The sequence below is a fragment of the Dermacentor variabilis genome, chromosome 6 (assembly GCF_050947875.1).
Source record: "Dermacentor variabilis isolate Ectoservices chromosome 6, ASM5094787v1, whole genome shotgun sequence".
Taxonomy (NCBI): Eukaryota; Metazoa; Arthropoda; class Arachnida; order Ixodida; family Ixodidae; genus Dermacentor; species Dermacentor variabilis.
Genome location: NC_134573.1, coordinates 78,164,286 through 78,177,430, shown reverse-complemented (window position 1 = coordinate 78,177,430; position 13,145 = coordinate 78,164,286). Strand labels below are relative to the sequence as shown.

Below are 13,145 nucleotides of genomic sequence, written 5' to 3'. Positions count from 1 at the left end.
TGAGGGCTTGTGCCCAGTTTGTTACCCACTGGCTTCGCCACTGCTTCCAGATAGTCCATGAAGACTTTGTCCCAAAATGTGGACATATCAGATAAATTGCACAAACCTGGATTCTGTATTTCTTTAGCCGAGGGGAACAAATGCCTTTTCTTATGGGATTGTACAAAAATACTGAAGCGGCCTGTATGAACTTGAGGCAGCCTTCTTTTTACTATATAAAAAAACAGACTACAAAGCCAGAGAAAGCACAGGGGAAATTGTGTTTCATTGAAATGTAGAAATAAAGGAAATGAAAGTGGATGAAAAGGTGGGAGCTGAACCACATTATACGTACTGTGCTATACCGGTTAAGCTGTCATGAGGGCCCTCCCTTGTTCACTTTCTTAGGTATTTGTGTACACATACAAAAAGAGCACTAGTAGTGCTAGCCAGGACCACTCGTAGCCAACAACAGCACATGTGGAACATCCCTTTTTAAGAACAGGAGTCACATAGTAAATCAGCTTTGCAGCAAGTGGTCAAAGGTATTTTCTTTGGCTGCCTTGATGCCATGAGGGAGCATTTAAGGGCTTGTTGTCCAGTTGCCTAATCCTGAAGTCATACAATTTGACATCATCAGTTAGAGATGTTCCACATCCCCTGACATGGCCGAGAGAAGCAGTGCTGGCCAACCCTCCCAGGACTACCCCTTACACATACACAGATAGCCAAGTAAATGGGAGGACGACCACATCAGTAGCTTAATTGGCAATGCACGGCATGCTTAATGCACAGTATGGGGGTTCGGCTCCCACCTTCAGCAAGTTGTCTTTCTATCAACTTTCACTTCCTCTTTACTTATTATTTCTACATTATGATTTCCCCTACATATTGTCCAGCTTCACTGTCTGCTTCCTTCACAACATAGTAAATAACAGAAAATTGGGTCCATCAATTTCCTTTATTCTTTGTGCCTCGTTCTCTACTGCTGCTGATAGTTTACAAAATCTCCTTCACAATCTGTCCTTGTGTGAAGAGAAATTCAATCACCGGACAACACCCTGTTTGAGAAAAGTCCAAAGTGATCGACAACTTCTTCGGTTTGGTGCTGAAAAAGATTTGAGAAAAAATACTCAGTAGTCATCCAAAACATATTTTTACACAATGCCTTAAAAAGTTTTTATTAGACAAGAGGATCATGCTAAGGGATAAAACTTATCAGAATTTTGTTATACAGATCAAGAGATTACTTTAACTGTGAGGTTTTGACATGTAACTTCACTGTGGTTTACATCGTAGGTTCTAGTTTATTTTGACCACCGGAGATTCCTTAAAGTGCGCCCAAAGCTCAAATGCAAGTGTTTTTACGTTTCACCCCCATCAAACTGTGGCTGTTAGAGCCGGGAATCAAACCACTGAGCTTGTGCTCAGCAGGGCACTATAGACACTGAGCTGCTGCAACGGATACCAAGGGATGACTGAAACAAGGCTTGCGAAATTCCACAAGGTGAAGAAAGACTCACGGGATGAAAAATTGGCATTTTCTTGATTGGCATGAGCCTAGAAACTTACACATTTGCGTACACCCACCTACCAGTATAGTGTCCTTACATTTCACATCTACGTAGTGCAGGTTCTACAATGACAAATTCCTGATTCGAGCTCAAGAATAGCGCGAAAATAAAATCCAAGAGAAGGACAGGACACAAAGCTTGATTCCTACAATGAATCTACGTCGTATTTCCATACAAGTTGCGAAGAATGTTCGTGCAAGCATGGTGCCTCAGATAACAGCGTAAGAAACAACAATGCTAGTATACATATCAGTTTAGGAAACAAGCTGCACCGCATTCTGGCTTCGAGACAAACTTAATTTGAGAGCAAGATTGAGCCTGAGTAGAACACGTTCCTATATACTGGTTTTCATAGTTTAGATTAGGGTTTCTCAACATGTGCATTTTGAAGTGTTGCGAGCAGGCGCAGAATGTAGATGCTGTAGCCTTCTTTGGGCTTTCTAGCAGGTTCTCAAGCAAGTCGTGATTCACAATCGAGCCGAGAAATCCGTGATTAGGGAAACCGTACAGTAGACGAAGAGTAGAGGTAAACGCTGCATTGAGTGCCATAAAAATTTGCGACAGCTCACTTACTCGCACATTATGCAAAGCCCCACGAAAGATGGAAAAAAAAAAGGAAAAGTCTTCACGATCAACGTACTCAAGTAAGCGACAGCAACAAACGTTTAGAAATATTTTAAACCTTTCTGTCATAAGAGAAGAAAGTGCCGCCAAGCTGAAGACACTCACGAGCTCCATTTACAACAAATTCAGCAAACAAGAGCAACAGCACTGAAAAACTGAACAGTAAGCTGCACAAAACCACGTTATGAACCATAACAGGCACTGCAAGGTATAAGGATATGAGTTGCTTTAGGCGTGGGCCCAAGTGTCGCTCATGATCGCAAGCTCAGGCACATTTCGGTTGTCCCAGCACAACTAACTAGCATATTTTGCTACACAATACAGTAAGGAACCATAAATTTATGTTTTAACTAAGATCAAAAGTGGAAGCAGCGCACGCAAACTGTAGCAAAATTGTTAACTGGAACACGCCATACTTGTTTAAACGTCACAATCACGTGGTCAAAAATGTGACATCACTTCCGTGCATGGCAGTAGCGTTTTGGTATGGCATTTCGCCTCTACTACGCGTGTCACCAGTCACCGCCTTCTTTTAAAAACCCATATGGGTCTCAAGAATTTTCCTTTTCGTGTACCCTCCTTGATCTTGCGGGTTTCTACAGAACTGATTTGCCAATAATTGGGGTTAGGAGCAGGCAAATGGTCAACGACCCTGACTTTGACCGCCTCGATGCCTTGGGTTAGCAAACAAGAGTTTATTGGCTACTAGCCTGCTTCTAAGGTTACATGCAATTAAAATAATTTACATTTACTAACACATGCAGGATCGTCCTAACACCGTATGCTTCCATGAACTCATGCACTGCCCAAGATCATAACACACGAAAAGCACAGTTCACGTTAGCAGGCCTTGCAAAGCATGCCAAGATGCACACCTTGAAATTTATTTGAATTGTTTGAGTGCTCCCTAATATGGTCATTTCATGGGACATTAAAGGAAAATACAAAGCAGACTACTAAGTAGTAGTGGACTATAGTACTATTTGCAAGCGTGCTAAATTCTTACGCCTCAAGTTTCTGTTCCACCTCCTTAATGGGGGCTACAAATTACACAGTGGTGCATATGTATCTTTCTCTGAACAGCGAAACACTAGAACTAAACACCTTAAACATTTAATTGAATACAGGTTCCACACAGACACATTCAGGTATTTTTTCTTTCCTCAGACAATCAGTGATTAGAATTCATTGCCTAGTGATATAATTTGTTCACCTGACGATTTCCTTCCTATGCTGGAAAAATAGGTCTGAGTACGCATCTTAACTTATAAGTATCGCCTACAGACACTGCAATATGTTTGTAATTGGTTTGGTGTACTTTTTTTGTTGTTTGCCTTATGCTTCTGCATTTTTGTTCATTAACCTTTAAGAGCTGACTCAGGAAGGTCACACCCTCTTATTGTATTGCTCAACTACATCTTCTCGTAAACTACAATATTAACAAGTGCATAAGTTTGCCATTCATATTTTGATGCAATGTATTTTCGCATGTCCTGCAACAGCCTCGAAATGGAGGCTAGCAGTATGTATGAAATAAATAAATAGATGCGGCCTATTAAAGTAGCATTCCATAAACCTCACAGTGCTTGTTTCGTGCCAACAAGACTTAGTTTACGAGGAAATCGCGTCTGAAGGGTCCGCATACCTAGAGAGGAATTCAAATCACCTGCTCCTGAGCAGGGAGTGGCGACGTTGCATACGCCACGACTGCCCTTTGCTTTCATCGGTGAGTAAAACAGCGCCCTACAGATGGTGCTACAGTTTTCTACGAAAAATGCGTACGTGTGGCCATGGAGCAACCGACCCAAGACAGAACATTGGATTCACCACTGCAGCTGCTCTTGGTCAAGTGGCATGGACTGTTCAGACATACCACGACATCACATGAACATAAAATTCTCTGAGACTTGAAGTTTGTGCAAGTTTCGCGAGCCAGAAAAGCCAGCTCAGCACTACATAATAACTACTGAAACACAAAAGCGTGGGCGATGCTTTCAAGGGTAACCTCAATAGGTTCTTTTTTCTAAAAATCAAATAGAACTAGACAAGAAGCATTTTCTTTCATGTTATAATGCAATGCAGCGATATTTTTATTACTAGTAGATGAGTTCCAGTGACAGAATTTTAATGAGTGCCTTCATCATCTGGCTAGTACTTGAATGTCTAAGGGAGTGTCTAATTGTGTCCTGCATTTACTTCAGTTTCTCAATTACAAAAGCTCTATTCGCAGTAATATTATTACAATATCATCGAGCAATGCTCAAAAGACGGGCCGCCACGAGAACGAAGATGACGTCGCAGCTCTTAGTACGAGCGAGGGTCGGCCTGGCTGCCTGGCTCCAGTGTAAATAACCTGTAAATAGCCCCTTTCGTCTGTCTTTTCACACGTAACATTCTGGTGGAGGTGCGGGGTACTTCAGAAGCCGCCGCCTTCTCTCGTCTCGTCACTCTTCTAACCTCACCACCCATTCTCGCCCACTTCAACCCTGATGCCCCTACAGAATTGCGTACAGATGCCAGCGGTCATGGCGTAGATACCATCTTAGCCCAGCGTCAGCGTGGACAGGATCGCGTTATTACTTATGCGAGCCACCTCCTAGCACAATCGGAGCACAACTATTCCATTACGGAATGAGAATGCCTTGCTGTCGTCTGGGCAGTTGCGAATATCTGTCCTTACCTTTACAGTCGCCCTTTTTCCGTAGTCACTGACCATCATGCTCTCTGCTAGCTTTCATCACTAAAAGACCCTACAGGCCAGCTTGGTCGATGGGCTTTGAGGCTACAAGAATTTTCATATTCCATGGTGTACAAGTCTGGCCGCCTGCACCAAGACGCTGACTGCTTGTCGCGTTACCTGTTGACAACTTTGACTCCTCCAATATTGCCAGTGCTTCTTGTGTATTCTCTGTATCACAGCTGCTTCATTTCGCCGACGAGCAACATCATGACGGTTACATCAGAGCACTCATAGACCATTTTGAACATTCTCCAGCCGATGCTGCTCTACGCCTCTTCGTCCTCCGTAACCTTCATCTGGACGGCTCTGAGTTTCTACTTGTAATACCTAAACACCTCCACTCCACTGTTCTAGAAGAGCTTCACGACGCACCAACGGCAGCACACCTTGCCGTATCTCGAACCTATGACCGTGTACGTCGCCGTATTTTTTGGACGGGCCTTGCCCGTTCCGTACGATGTTGTGTCCCCACTTGTGAACTTTGCCAACGACATAAGAAGCCTTCCCAGCTCCCCACCGGTTACCTGCAGCCGCTCGACATCCCTACCAAGACCTTCCATCGTGTCAGCTTAGACCTCAGCCCATTTCCGGAATCCGGAATCTACATCAGGCAACAAGTGGGCTGCAGTCGCAGCGTACTGCAAAACAGTGCAGTTTGCGGCTTTGAAGCTGGTCGGGGCACAGCATGGCATTGGCGTGTTCAATAAAGCATCAACCTTTTAAAAGGCGGGAGCTGACGCATACGCTTTCCATTCCGCGTTGTGGTACTTGTTAAGTCGTCAGTCCTCACATCACTGGCAACTGCGCTTTCCATGCTCATATGTTGACATTTCTCATGGAATTGTCATTCTTCTGCCTGTCCGTGTAGAGGTTAAGATGTCCTCTTTGCCACATTAGCGCGAGAAAATTGTTTAATAAATCAAGATTAACAAAAAATACATGTTTTCTTTAGATTGTTGCTCTGGGTGATCTAGTGCCTCACTTGAAACAATTTTTGTGTTTCCATCGCTATGAATGTTCGCACTCATGCAAAAAAAAAAGACCCATTCTGTCACGCCAAAAATGTGTGCAACAGTGTACAACATTTATCGACGTGAAAGCAAATAATTTTGCTAGTGGCTCTCATACCACGAGACAAGGGTGTATGAAAAATCATGCCAACCATTTTGCATTGTGCTGTGGGTTGGTCTATGAGATACCTCTCGGCTGTGGCAAGTTCTATGTAGACCAAATGGCCCAATGCCTAAATGACTATTTGAGGGAGCATTCAAACAATTTAAATAAACCGGATGGTGCAGCGCACATTGCAAGGCCTGCTCATGTGAGCCGTGCTTTCCAACATTGTGATCCTGGGCAGAAGTAGCAACAAAACAGCACATGAACTCGCGAAGGAATATTTTATCAGAGAGATGGTGCACATGTCAGTAGCACTTCAATTGCCTTAATTCCCCAGAAGTGCACTTGTTTAATGCCGATTTGTAGCATTACTAGACAAACTAGCACTGTCACAACATTCGCCTCTTGCATGTGCACAAAATTTGTACCCTATCTTCCATCCTTTGAATCATTAAGTCAGTTGGTAGTTCGCACTTTCATGCGTCCTTCTTCTATAAATATCTTTTTGCGCACAAAAAAAAAAGATGCGTCGCAGATTTCACCAACTTGCCCAAGACGAAGTCCTAGTCAGTTTCAAAAATTTCCTTCAGAGATTTTCTTGTTGTGATGAGAATTTCTGTCAATGCATGGCACCCTGTTCGAACAAAGGGACAGGTGGTTGACAACTTCACTGAAGATGGGAGAAAAGAAAGGTTATAGAGGCAAAGATTGTCACATTATCACCCAGATATGTTCCCTAACGCAATGCCTAAAGAGTTTTTTTTTTTTTGTTGGACAAAAGGATCAGGGTAAAGCTCAAGACCTATGAGCATTCTATTGCACAGACAAAAGGATTAACCAAACAAGCCCTGTGAAGTGCAGCAAGGTCAAGGAAGATTCATACAATGGAAACGGCATTTGCTTGAGAGCGGCATGCATGGACCTGCAAGCCCACACTGGTCATATTAGCATGCATTTCACATGTATAACAAAATGCAGGTTCCTGCAATGAAGCTACGTCATGTCTACAAACAAGTTGCGAGGAACATTTGCGCAAACCTGGTACCTCGCACAGCGCCATCATAAGAAGCAATACTAAATAGCAGCTTAGCAAACTAGCTGGAAGAAATTTAAGAAAATTTCTCGGTCTTCAAGACAGCCAAACTTTACAACAAAATTGAACCAAAGTAGAGCTATGAGTGGCTGGGCCACCTTTTGCAATATTTGTCTTCATAGTTTACATTCAGGTTGCTCAACATGTGCCTTTTGAACTGTAACGAGCAGGTGCACAAGCAAGTCGCGATTCGCTAGCCACCAAAATCCGAGGTAAACAGGGAAACAGCATGAAGATGCAAGACAAGAAACAGTAGAGGTAAATGCGACATTGCCGTAAAAAAATTGCAACAGCACTTACTCGGGCAATATATGCAACAGCAATCCTACGAAGGATGAAGAAGAAACTTTAATAGAGAATGGTCCGGCAGTTTTTGTCAGGTGGCGGCTCGAAGTCCTTGAACTCGAGCGGCACCTTCGGCTTGCCCGATGGCCCAGAGCTGCGGTCTGCCAACTCTGAACTTTTGAGAGTCGTCTCCCAGCGGCGGCAACGCCGATGGAGAAGGTCCCCGGCGGCCCTCGAAGCCGGGGCGGCGCCGGGAAGAAGCGAGCTCGAGGCTTCCCGCACTCTGGCTGCAGCGACAAGAGTTTAGAACGCGTTTAAACGTTTTTACCATAAGAGAAAAAAGTTCTGCCATACTGAAAGCCAACATGTGCCCCATTCACAACAGCAAATTCAACAAACAAGAGCACTGAAAAACGTAACAGGAGCTACATAAGACCACACTACCAACCATCAACGCGCTGCAAGGCATAAGGAAACGAGCTGCTCCAGCGTTGCGTCCAAGTGTCGCTCGTGAACGCAAGTTCGAACACCATCCGATTCTTCCAGCGCAACTAGAACAACATTATAGCACACAATACAGTAAGAAACCGTAAAATTGTGTCTTAGCTAAGCTGAAAAGCTGAAGCAGCTCCAGCAGCGCGCGCAAAACTATAAACCGGAACACGTCATACTTGTTTAAACAACGTCATCATAACTCTGACGTCACTTCCGTGCGTGGCAGCAGCGTTTTAGTATGGCATTTCGCTACTACCACGTGCGTGTCAGCAGCTTACGCCTCGTTGCTGACTCCCCCTGTATCTGGTGGTGCCATCTGTCGACCCTCTATGCATGATAACTCTACAAAAAATTAAGAAAAAAGCTACAGATGCGGCTAATACACATTTATCTCTGATAAAATGTATAACAAATGGAACAAAGAGTGAACTGCGCTGAGACTTTGTTAAAGCTGAAATTGCCACCATTAACAAGTAAAGAAAATCTAGGGATTTCTGGGGGTTCATTTTAGGGATAAAACGCTGACCTGAGTTGGCATCACTGGCAGAGCAGCAACGTGGCGGCGCTCTTGCGGTTACCGATTTCAATGGGTGGGCGCTGTGTGGAGCCTTTTCTCAAGACTTGGTTATATTAAATCTATGCTTTAAGCCACTACCTGAATGATGATGATGGTTTGTACTCAGCTAGGTTCGCGGAGTAATTTTCTGCTGCATCTCGTTCGGTCCTTCCGATTCCGCGGCACGAAAAACACCTAGCCCATCCAGGCTAGAATACTCAGAATGTAAACGTTTGCATGCTTACCGCCACCTACTTGTGGGTCCACGAGCCTCCGAAGCGATATTGTGAGAAAGCCGCCAGGCGCTGACACTCATGCGTCCACCACCCAAACCATTGAGGCTCATACAATAATTACTAGACAGAACTCCTGCGCTAGTGTCTGCAGGAGCTACAAGCGAGGTGATTCAACCAGCATGGGGGTGATGCTTGCACCGTGGAGGAAGCAAAAAGTTACAAAGGAACATCGCGCCACGCGACTGAAGCCAAGCGTGTCGGCCCAACGCGTGATGGCAGGTCAGAACGCGCAGTAAATTTTAGGGCTCCCACTCTACATGCAGTGCTGTGGCTGGGCCACCGAACAAGTGCGCGTGGATTGAAAACCACCGGGCGCCAAGCGACTCGGAAAATCTCGATTCTTGCTCAGTGATCTCGGTGCAAGGGGTCACGTGCTGGGCCGACACTGAGCAAAGGGAGTAGCGTCACGGAGCGTTCGCTTGCAAAGGCTAACTGCGCCACCTAATGCTCTCCCCTAACCTTTTACTTCCTGCGTGATTCGAACACGCAACGTGTTATGCAGAAGCCCAGTTTTTAAGCAATTACACCATGGGCGCATGTATCAACAAGCGGCATAGAACACCCTTATGAATTTCTTGCGGACAAGTGAGCGCGTTGAGACGCTTAACGCGTTTCGATTTTGCCTTACCGAGGTGCAGGTAGAATGCGGACCAGAGCACGCGCGGACAAGGAACACGCGGATAACGCAATCTGAGAATGGAGTCTGTAACAACACGGAGAAGCTTCTGAAGATAACGGGTTGGAAAGGAGCCCAGCGTGTCGGTGGACAAATTATGCTGGAAAAAAGAAGCTGCAGCAACATTTGCTTTCTGATGTATCAAAACCAAGATTTGCAGTAAAAATGGGGTGATCTATTGGAGTGATCGTCATAGTGTGCATGGCATTCTATGCAGTTGCTTGTCTCTCAACATACGGGAGTCCTGGTTTCAAGTGCACGACGTGCGCTTCAAAATTAACGATTATACAGAATGCTATGCACTATATGACAAATCCCCAGTGGAGAGTTCCTGCCCTATGTTTTTTTTTTTTTTTTGCTTTGAAAAGGGGGGAAGCTATACAGTGCTCTAGGAAGAAGAGAAAAACGAAACAAAAGGGAACAAAAGACGAAAAACGATTCCGGGGGAAAGAAAGAAATACGCAAGAAACAAAAAGAGAAGCCTAGGGATTTTAAAACGCTGCCGAAGAAAGCGCCACCTCGTGGTCACACTTTAGCCTGGGAGTATATGTCCTTATGGAAGAGCTGTGATAAGATCAAGAATTCACAGTGACAATGACGATCATTTAGTGGCATGCCCTTTGAAACGGGGCGGTTTCAAAGGGCATGCCACTTGAGCACTTGGGCATGCTTGAGTTGCTCAGGTATGCTATACATGCTTTTCACTGTAGCATTTTTGTGTACACCACTTTAACCTTTCTTTCTCTTCATCAGAACTTCCGTATCTACTTTGTACTGCTAGCTGTGCCAGTAGCGGATGTGGTCGTATCAGTCTCTACCCTGCTTTTTTTTTTTCCTCCAACACCCTAAACGTCTCTTGCTTATCTCGATTGCTGGCCAGTTGATGCTTCCGTCCACTTTAAGTCCAGGCGCTTCTGGAAGGTCTACGTTAAGCTCGGATCTCACTGGGCGAATTGTTTGGCATTATATTAGGAAGGGCGGAGTGGTCTCGAAATTTTTGCTGCAGCATAGACATGTCTCATCTAGTTTCGAATATTTGCTCCGCTATGTTTTTGTTCTTGCGCAACCAGCTCGAGCCTCAAATAGCAAGGTACTTCCCTTCGTGTTACAGCAAACATTTTCTCTTCCAATTTATTCCCTTATAAATCTCCGGGCTCTGCGGCCTTTTTTGTTACCACTCTTTCCATCCAATTCACTAGCTGTTTCCGTTTCTCTCACTTTCTGATGACTCGTGCCTGTCTATTTAAACTTGCAATTACCGTGTGCTTGGTTGCCAACATTCTTGACCTCTTCTTCCATTCTGTGCCCAACTAAATGTCGCGTTGCGACCATAGCGACTCCAACTAAATGCTCGCATCGTGCCCTATAGCGGCCACGCTGAGAACCAGCGAATCTAAGATAAGCAGCAAGTTGTTGCATTACAAAGTAGTGAAACGTTGACCGGTACATCTCGGATCTTAGTGACGCAGCCGCGCACAAGCCCTCAAAACAAAATACAAATCTCGAAAGAATTTTGCGGCGTGTAATTATGGTTGTGTCATCGTGGTGTAAACACAACTGTTCGAAATTTCTTCGTTTCCCGAAAGTATCAGACGAAGCGCAACGGAGAGCGACATGGATAAGAAACTTGCGCATTGGGAAAAAGGCGACTGACACCAATGGTGGTTTCTTCGAAGCACTTCACTCGGGACGACTTCTTTATTCCCAGCGAGTAGACCATTACTTTCTTTTTTAGATATTTTAAATATGTTGCTGACGGATCACATGGCGCAGTGTACTTTGTATAGGCAGGCGCTTTAATAAATTATTGACGCACGCTGAAGCTTCATTTGGTTTGGTCAGTTTTGTTTTTTTGCCTGCCATTAGACTTACTACTACCTTCAGTAAAGGAAATATTCTCGCTAATGTACTTTTGTTTGCATGCACCGGTAGCAGGAACGACAGGTCGGAAGGTCTGAAGTTGACCATCACACATGTTATGCCGCAAGGTGACATATCGTTTTCATATAGCATGCTCTAGTTTAGCGGTGCAAGGAGACGATTCTGTTTTTTCATTAAACGCGTTTAGTCATCAGTTTATTAGCTTGCAGGAAATTTCGAAGCAACCGGAAACAGCGGTCGTTCCAGATTCGGAGCATTCGGCCTGGCCTCAGCGCCGCTAGTTCGCTATTCGGCAGTGTGCACACAGCCAAACTCCATTAAAACTGGTTCAATCTGTTGCCAAGTCATGTATTTACACTAACACAAGCGACATTGCTTAAAAGAAAACCCTCGCCAAATTTCCGAAACGCATTGGAACAAACGCAGCTTGGATCCGATAGGTTATTTACATGTCACGTTTTATTGGGGTTTGAGAATTCTAATACGGGCGGCGAGTGTCTGCTGTGTTCGCAAGCCTGGGCCCTGCTTCGAACGTCGCATACGGCGAGAATGAAAAATTAAGAGCCAGTGATGAGATGCAGACTATCATATCAAACGGATCGGCTAAATTTAAACAGAATGCTGCACCTCGATTCACAAACGGAACCATCATTTCTTTTTATTCGAAAACACACTGACAAGCCAAATGAACAGTTCTTGCCTCGTTCTATCAGTGCACAATATCTGTATTTACCTTCTGAAAGCACGCAAGGCGTTACTGCCTATATATTTTTGGATGCTATGCGGTATGCTGCAATACTAGTCACAGTGTGGAGTTGCCTACGAAGGTCGGAAACAGAGATGAAAAGTATACATGTAGCAGTGGCTCAACGCCGCGAAAAAGTACAAGCACTTGCACTTTTCGGAGGCCCACTACACACTAACACTTCACTTTATTAACCTCCCGCTCGCTTGAAAGGCTCTTTGTCTTTAAAAAAGACTGATGGGACTTGCTAGCTTGCAAGCAGAGCGCAATGATTTCCACAGTTTCGTCGCTGACAGCTTCGAGACCGATCAAAATAAGGTAATCGGCAGCAATTACTCTTTCGGCTTATACGAAACACCTCCATTATATGTCACAAACGAGGAGCTTGAACACAGCGCAAGCGAAAGAGCCGCCGTGAACCTAGATGTTATTGCCATCTTTGTGTATATGGACAGCGTTTCCAGCACCAGTAATGGATTCTGTTGTCACCAATTAACCTATTTCGTGGTGATGCCGTGGGTGCTGCCATGTTTGATCCCGTGGTCTCGTGTCCATTTCCTGCCTCAGCCGACTACGTTGCCTCCCTGCATGCATGTTTGCAATAGGTGCGCATATAAGGCGGTGGTGCGGCTCAGCTAACCACTGTTTCCGGAGATATTGTAGACTTGTAGATATTGTAGCAGGATAAGAGCACAATGCAGCCGCGAAAACTAAGTTGCATTTCCAGAATCTGATCGCACAGAAGCAAGGCAGAAGCGTGCGGTAAAAGTTTCGCATTCATGCGCTGTCGCTGAGGCCGCGTGCGGCGTTGGATGGATGGTTGGATGTTATGAGAGTCCCGTTAGGGATGGGGCGGTGGGTTTCACCACAAAGCGCTTGCTATTATACTGCCTAATGTCCTATCTAGGTAAAAATATGAAGAAAAAAACACGATGAACTCCCACAACCAAATTTCCTGACCACCTACCGTGAATTTTGCTTTTGTACGTCTTCGTTTTTTTCTTGTTTCCCTACTTTGCTTCCAGCATTCTCCCAGTCGCCTCTTACTAATCTCCATTGCGGATATGTTACTTTTCGCCTGCTCT

The 13,145-nt window shown here is 44.8% G+C and overlaps 1 protein-coding gene across 4 annotated transcripts; it reads right to left on the bottom strand.

The window, feature by feature from the left end:
• Window positions 1-926: 926 nt before the first annotated feature.
• Window positions 927-8,176, bottom strand: LOC142584886 (uncharacterized). 4 transcript variants are annotated; one of them, XR_012828955.1, is made up of 4 exons: window positions 7,860-8,176; window positions 7,427-7,698; window positions 6,580-6,703; window positions 927-1,087 (listed from the first exon to the last, which is right to left on the bottom strand). XR_012828955.1 is itself a non-coding variant. In XM_075695209.1 (4 exons), exons 1-3 carry the CDS (start codon window positions 7,878-7,880, stop codon window positions 6,607-6,609), a joined length of 390 nt encoding a protein of 129 aa, XP_075551324.1. In that variant the 5' UTR covers window positions 7,881-8,176; the 3' UTR covers window positions 927-1,087; window positions 6,584-6,606. The 4 variants fall into 4 exon arrangements, 2 of the variants coding, with proteins under 2 accessions (XP_075551324.1, XP_075551326.1); XR_012828956.1 differs by having other exon boundaries at window positions 6,580-6,667; XM_075695209.1 differs by having other exon boundaries at window positions 6,584-6,703.
• Window positions 8,177-13,145: the final 4,969 nt, after the last annotated feature.

Excerpts from the sequence above, each read along its gene's own strand:
- LOC142584886 (XM_075695209.1), bottom strand. The coding sequence starts at position 7,880 with ATGCCTTGCAGCGCGTTGATG. Across the intron at positions 7,699-7,859 it reads TGCCTTGCAGCGCGTTGATG|CCAGAGTGCGGGAAGCCTCG; the intron begins GTTGGTAGTGTG and ends TTGTCGCTGCAG. Across the intron at positions 6,704-7,426 it reads CTGTTGCATATATTGCCCGA|TGAAGTTGTCAACCACCTGT; the intron begins GTAAGTGCTGTT and ends TCCCATCTTCAG.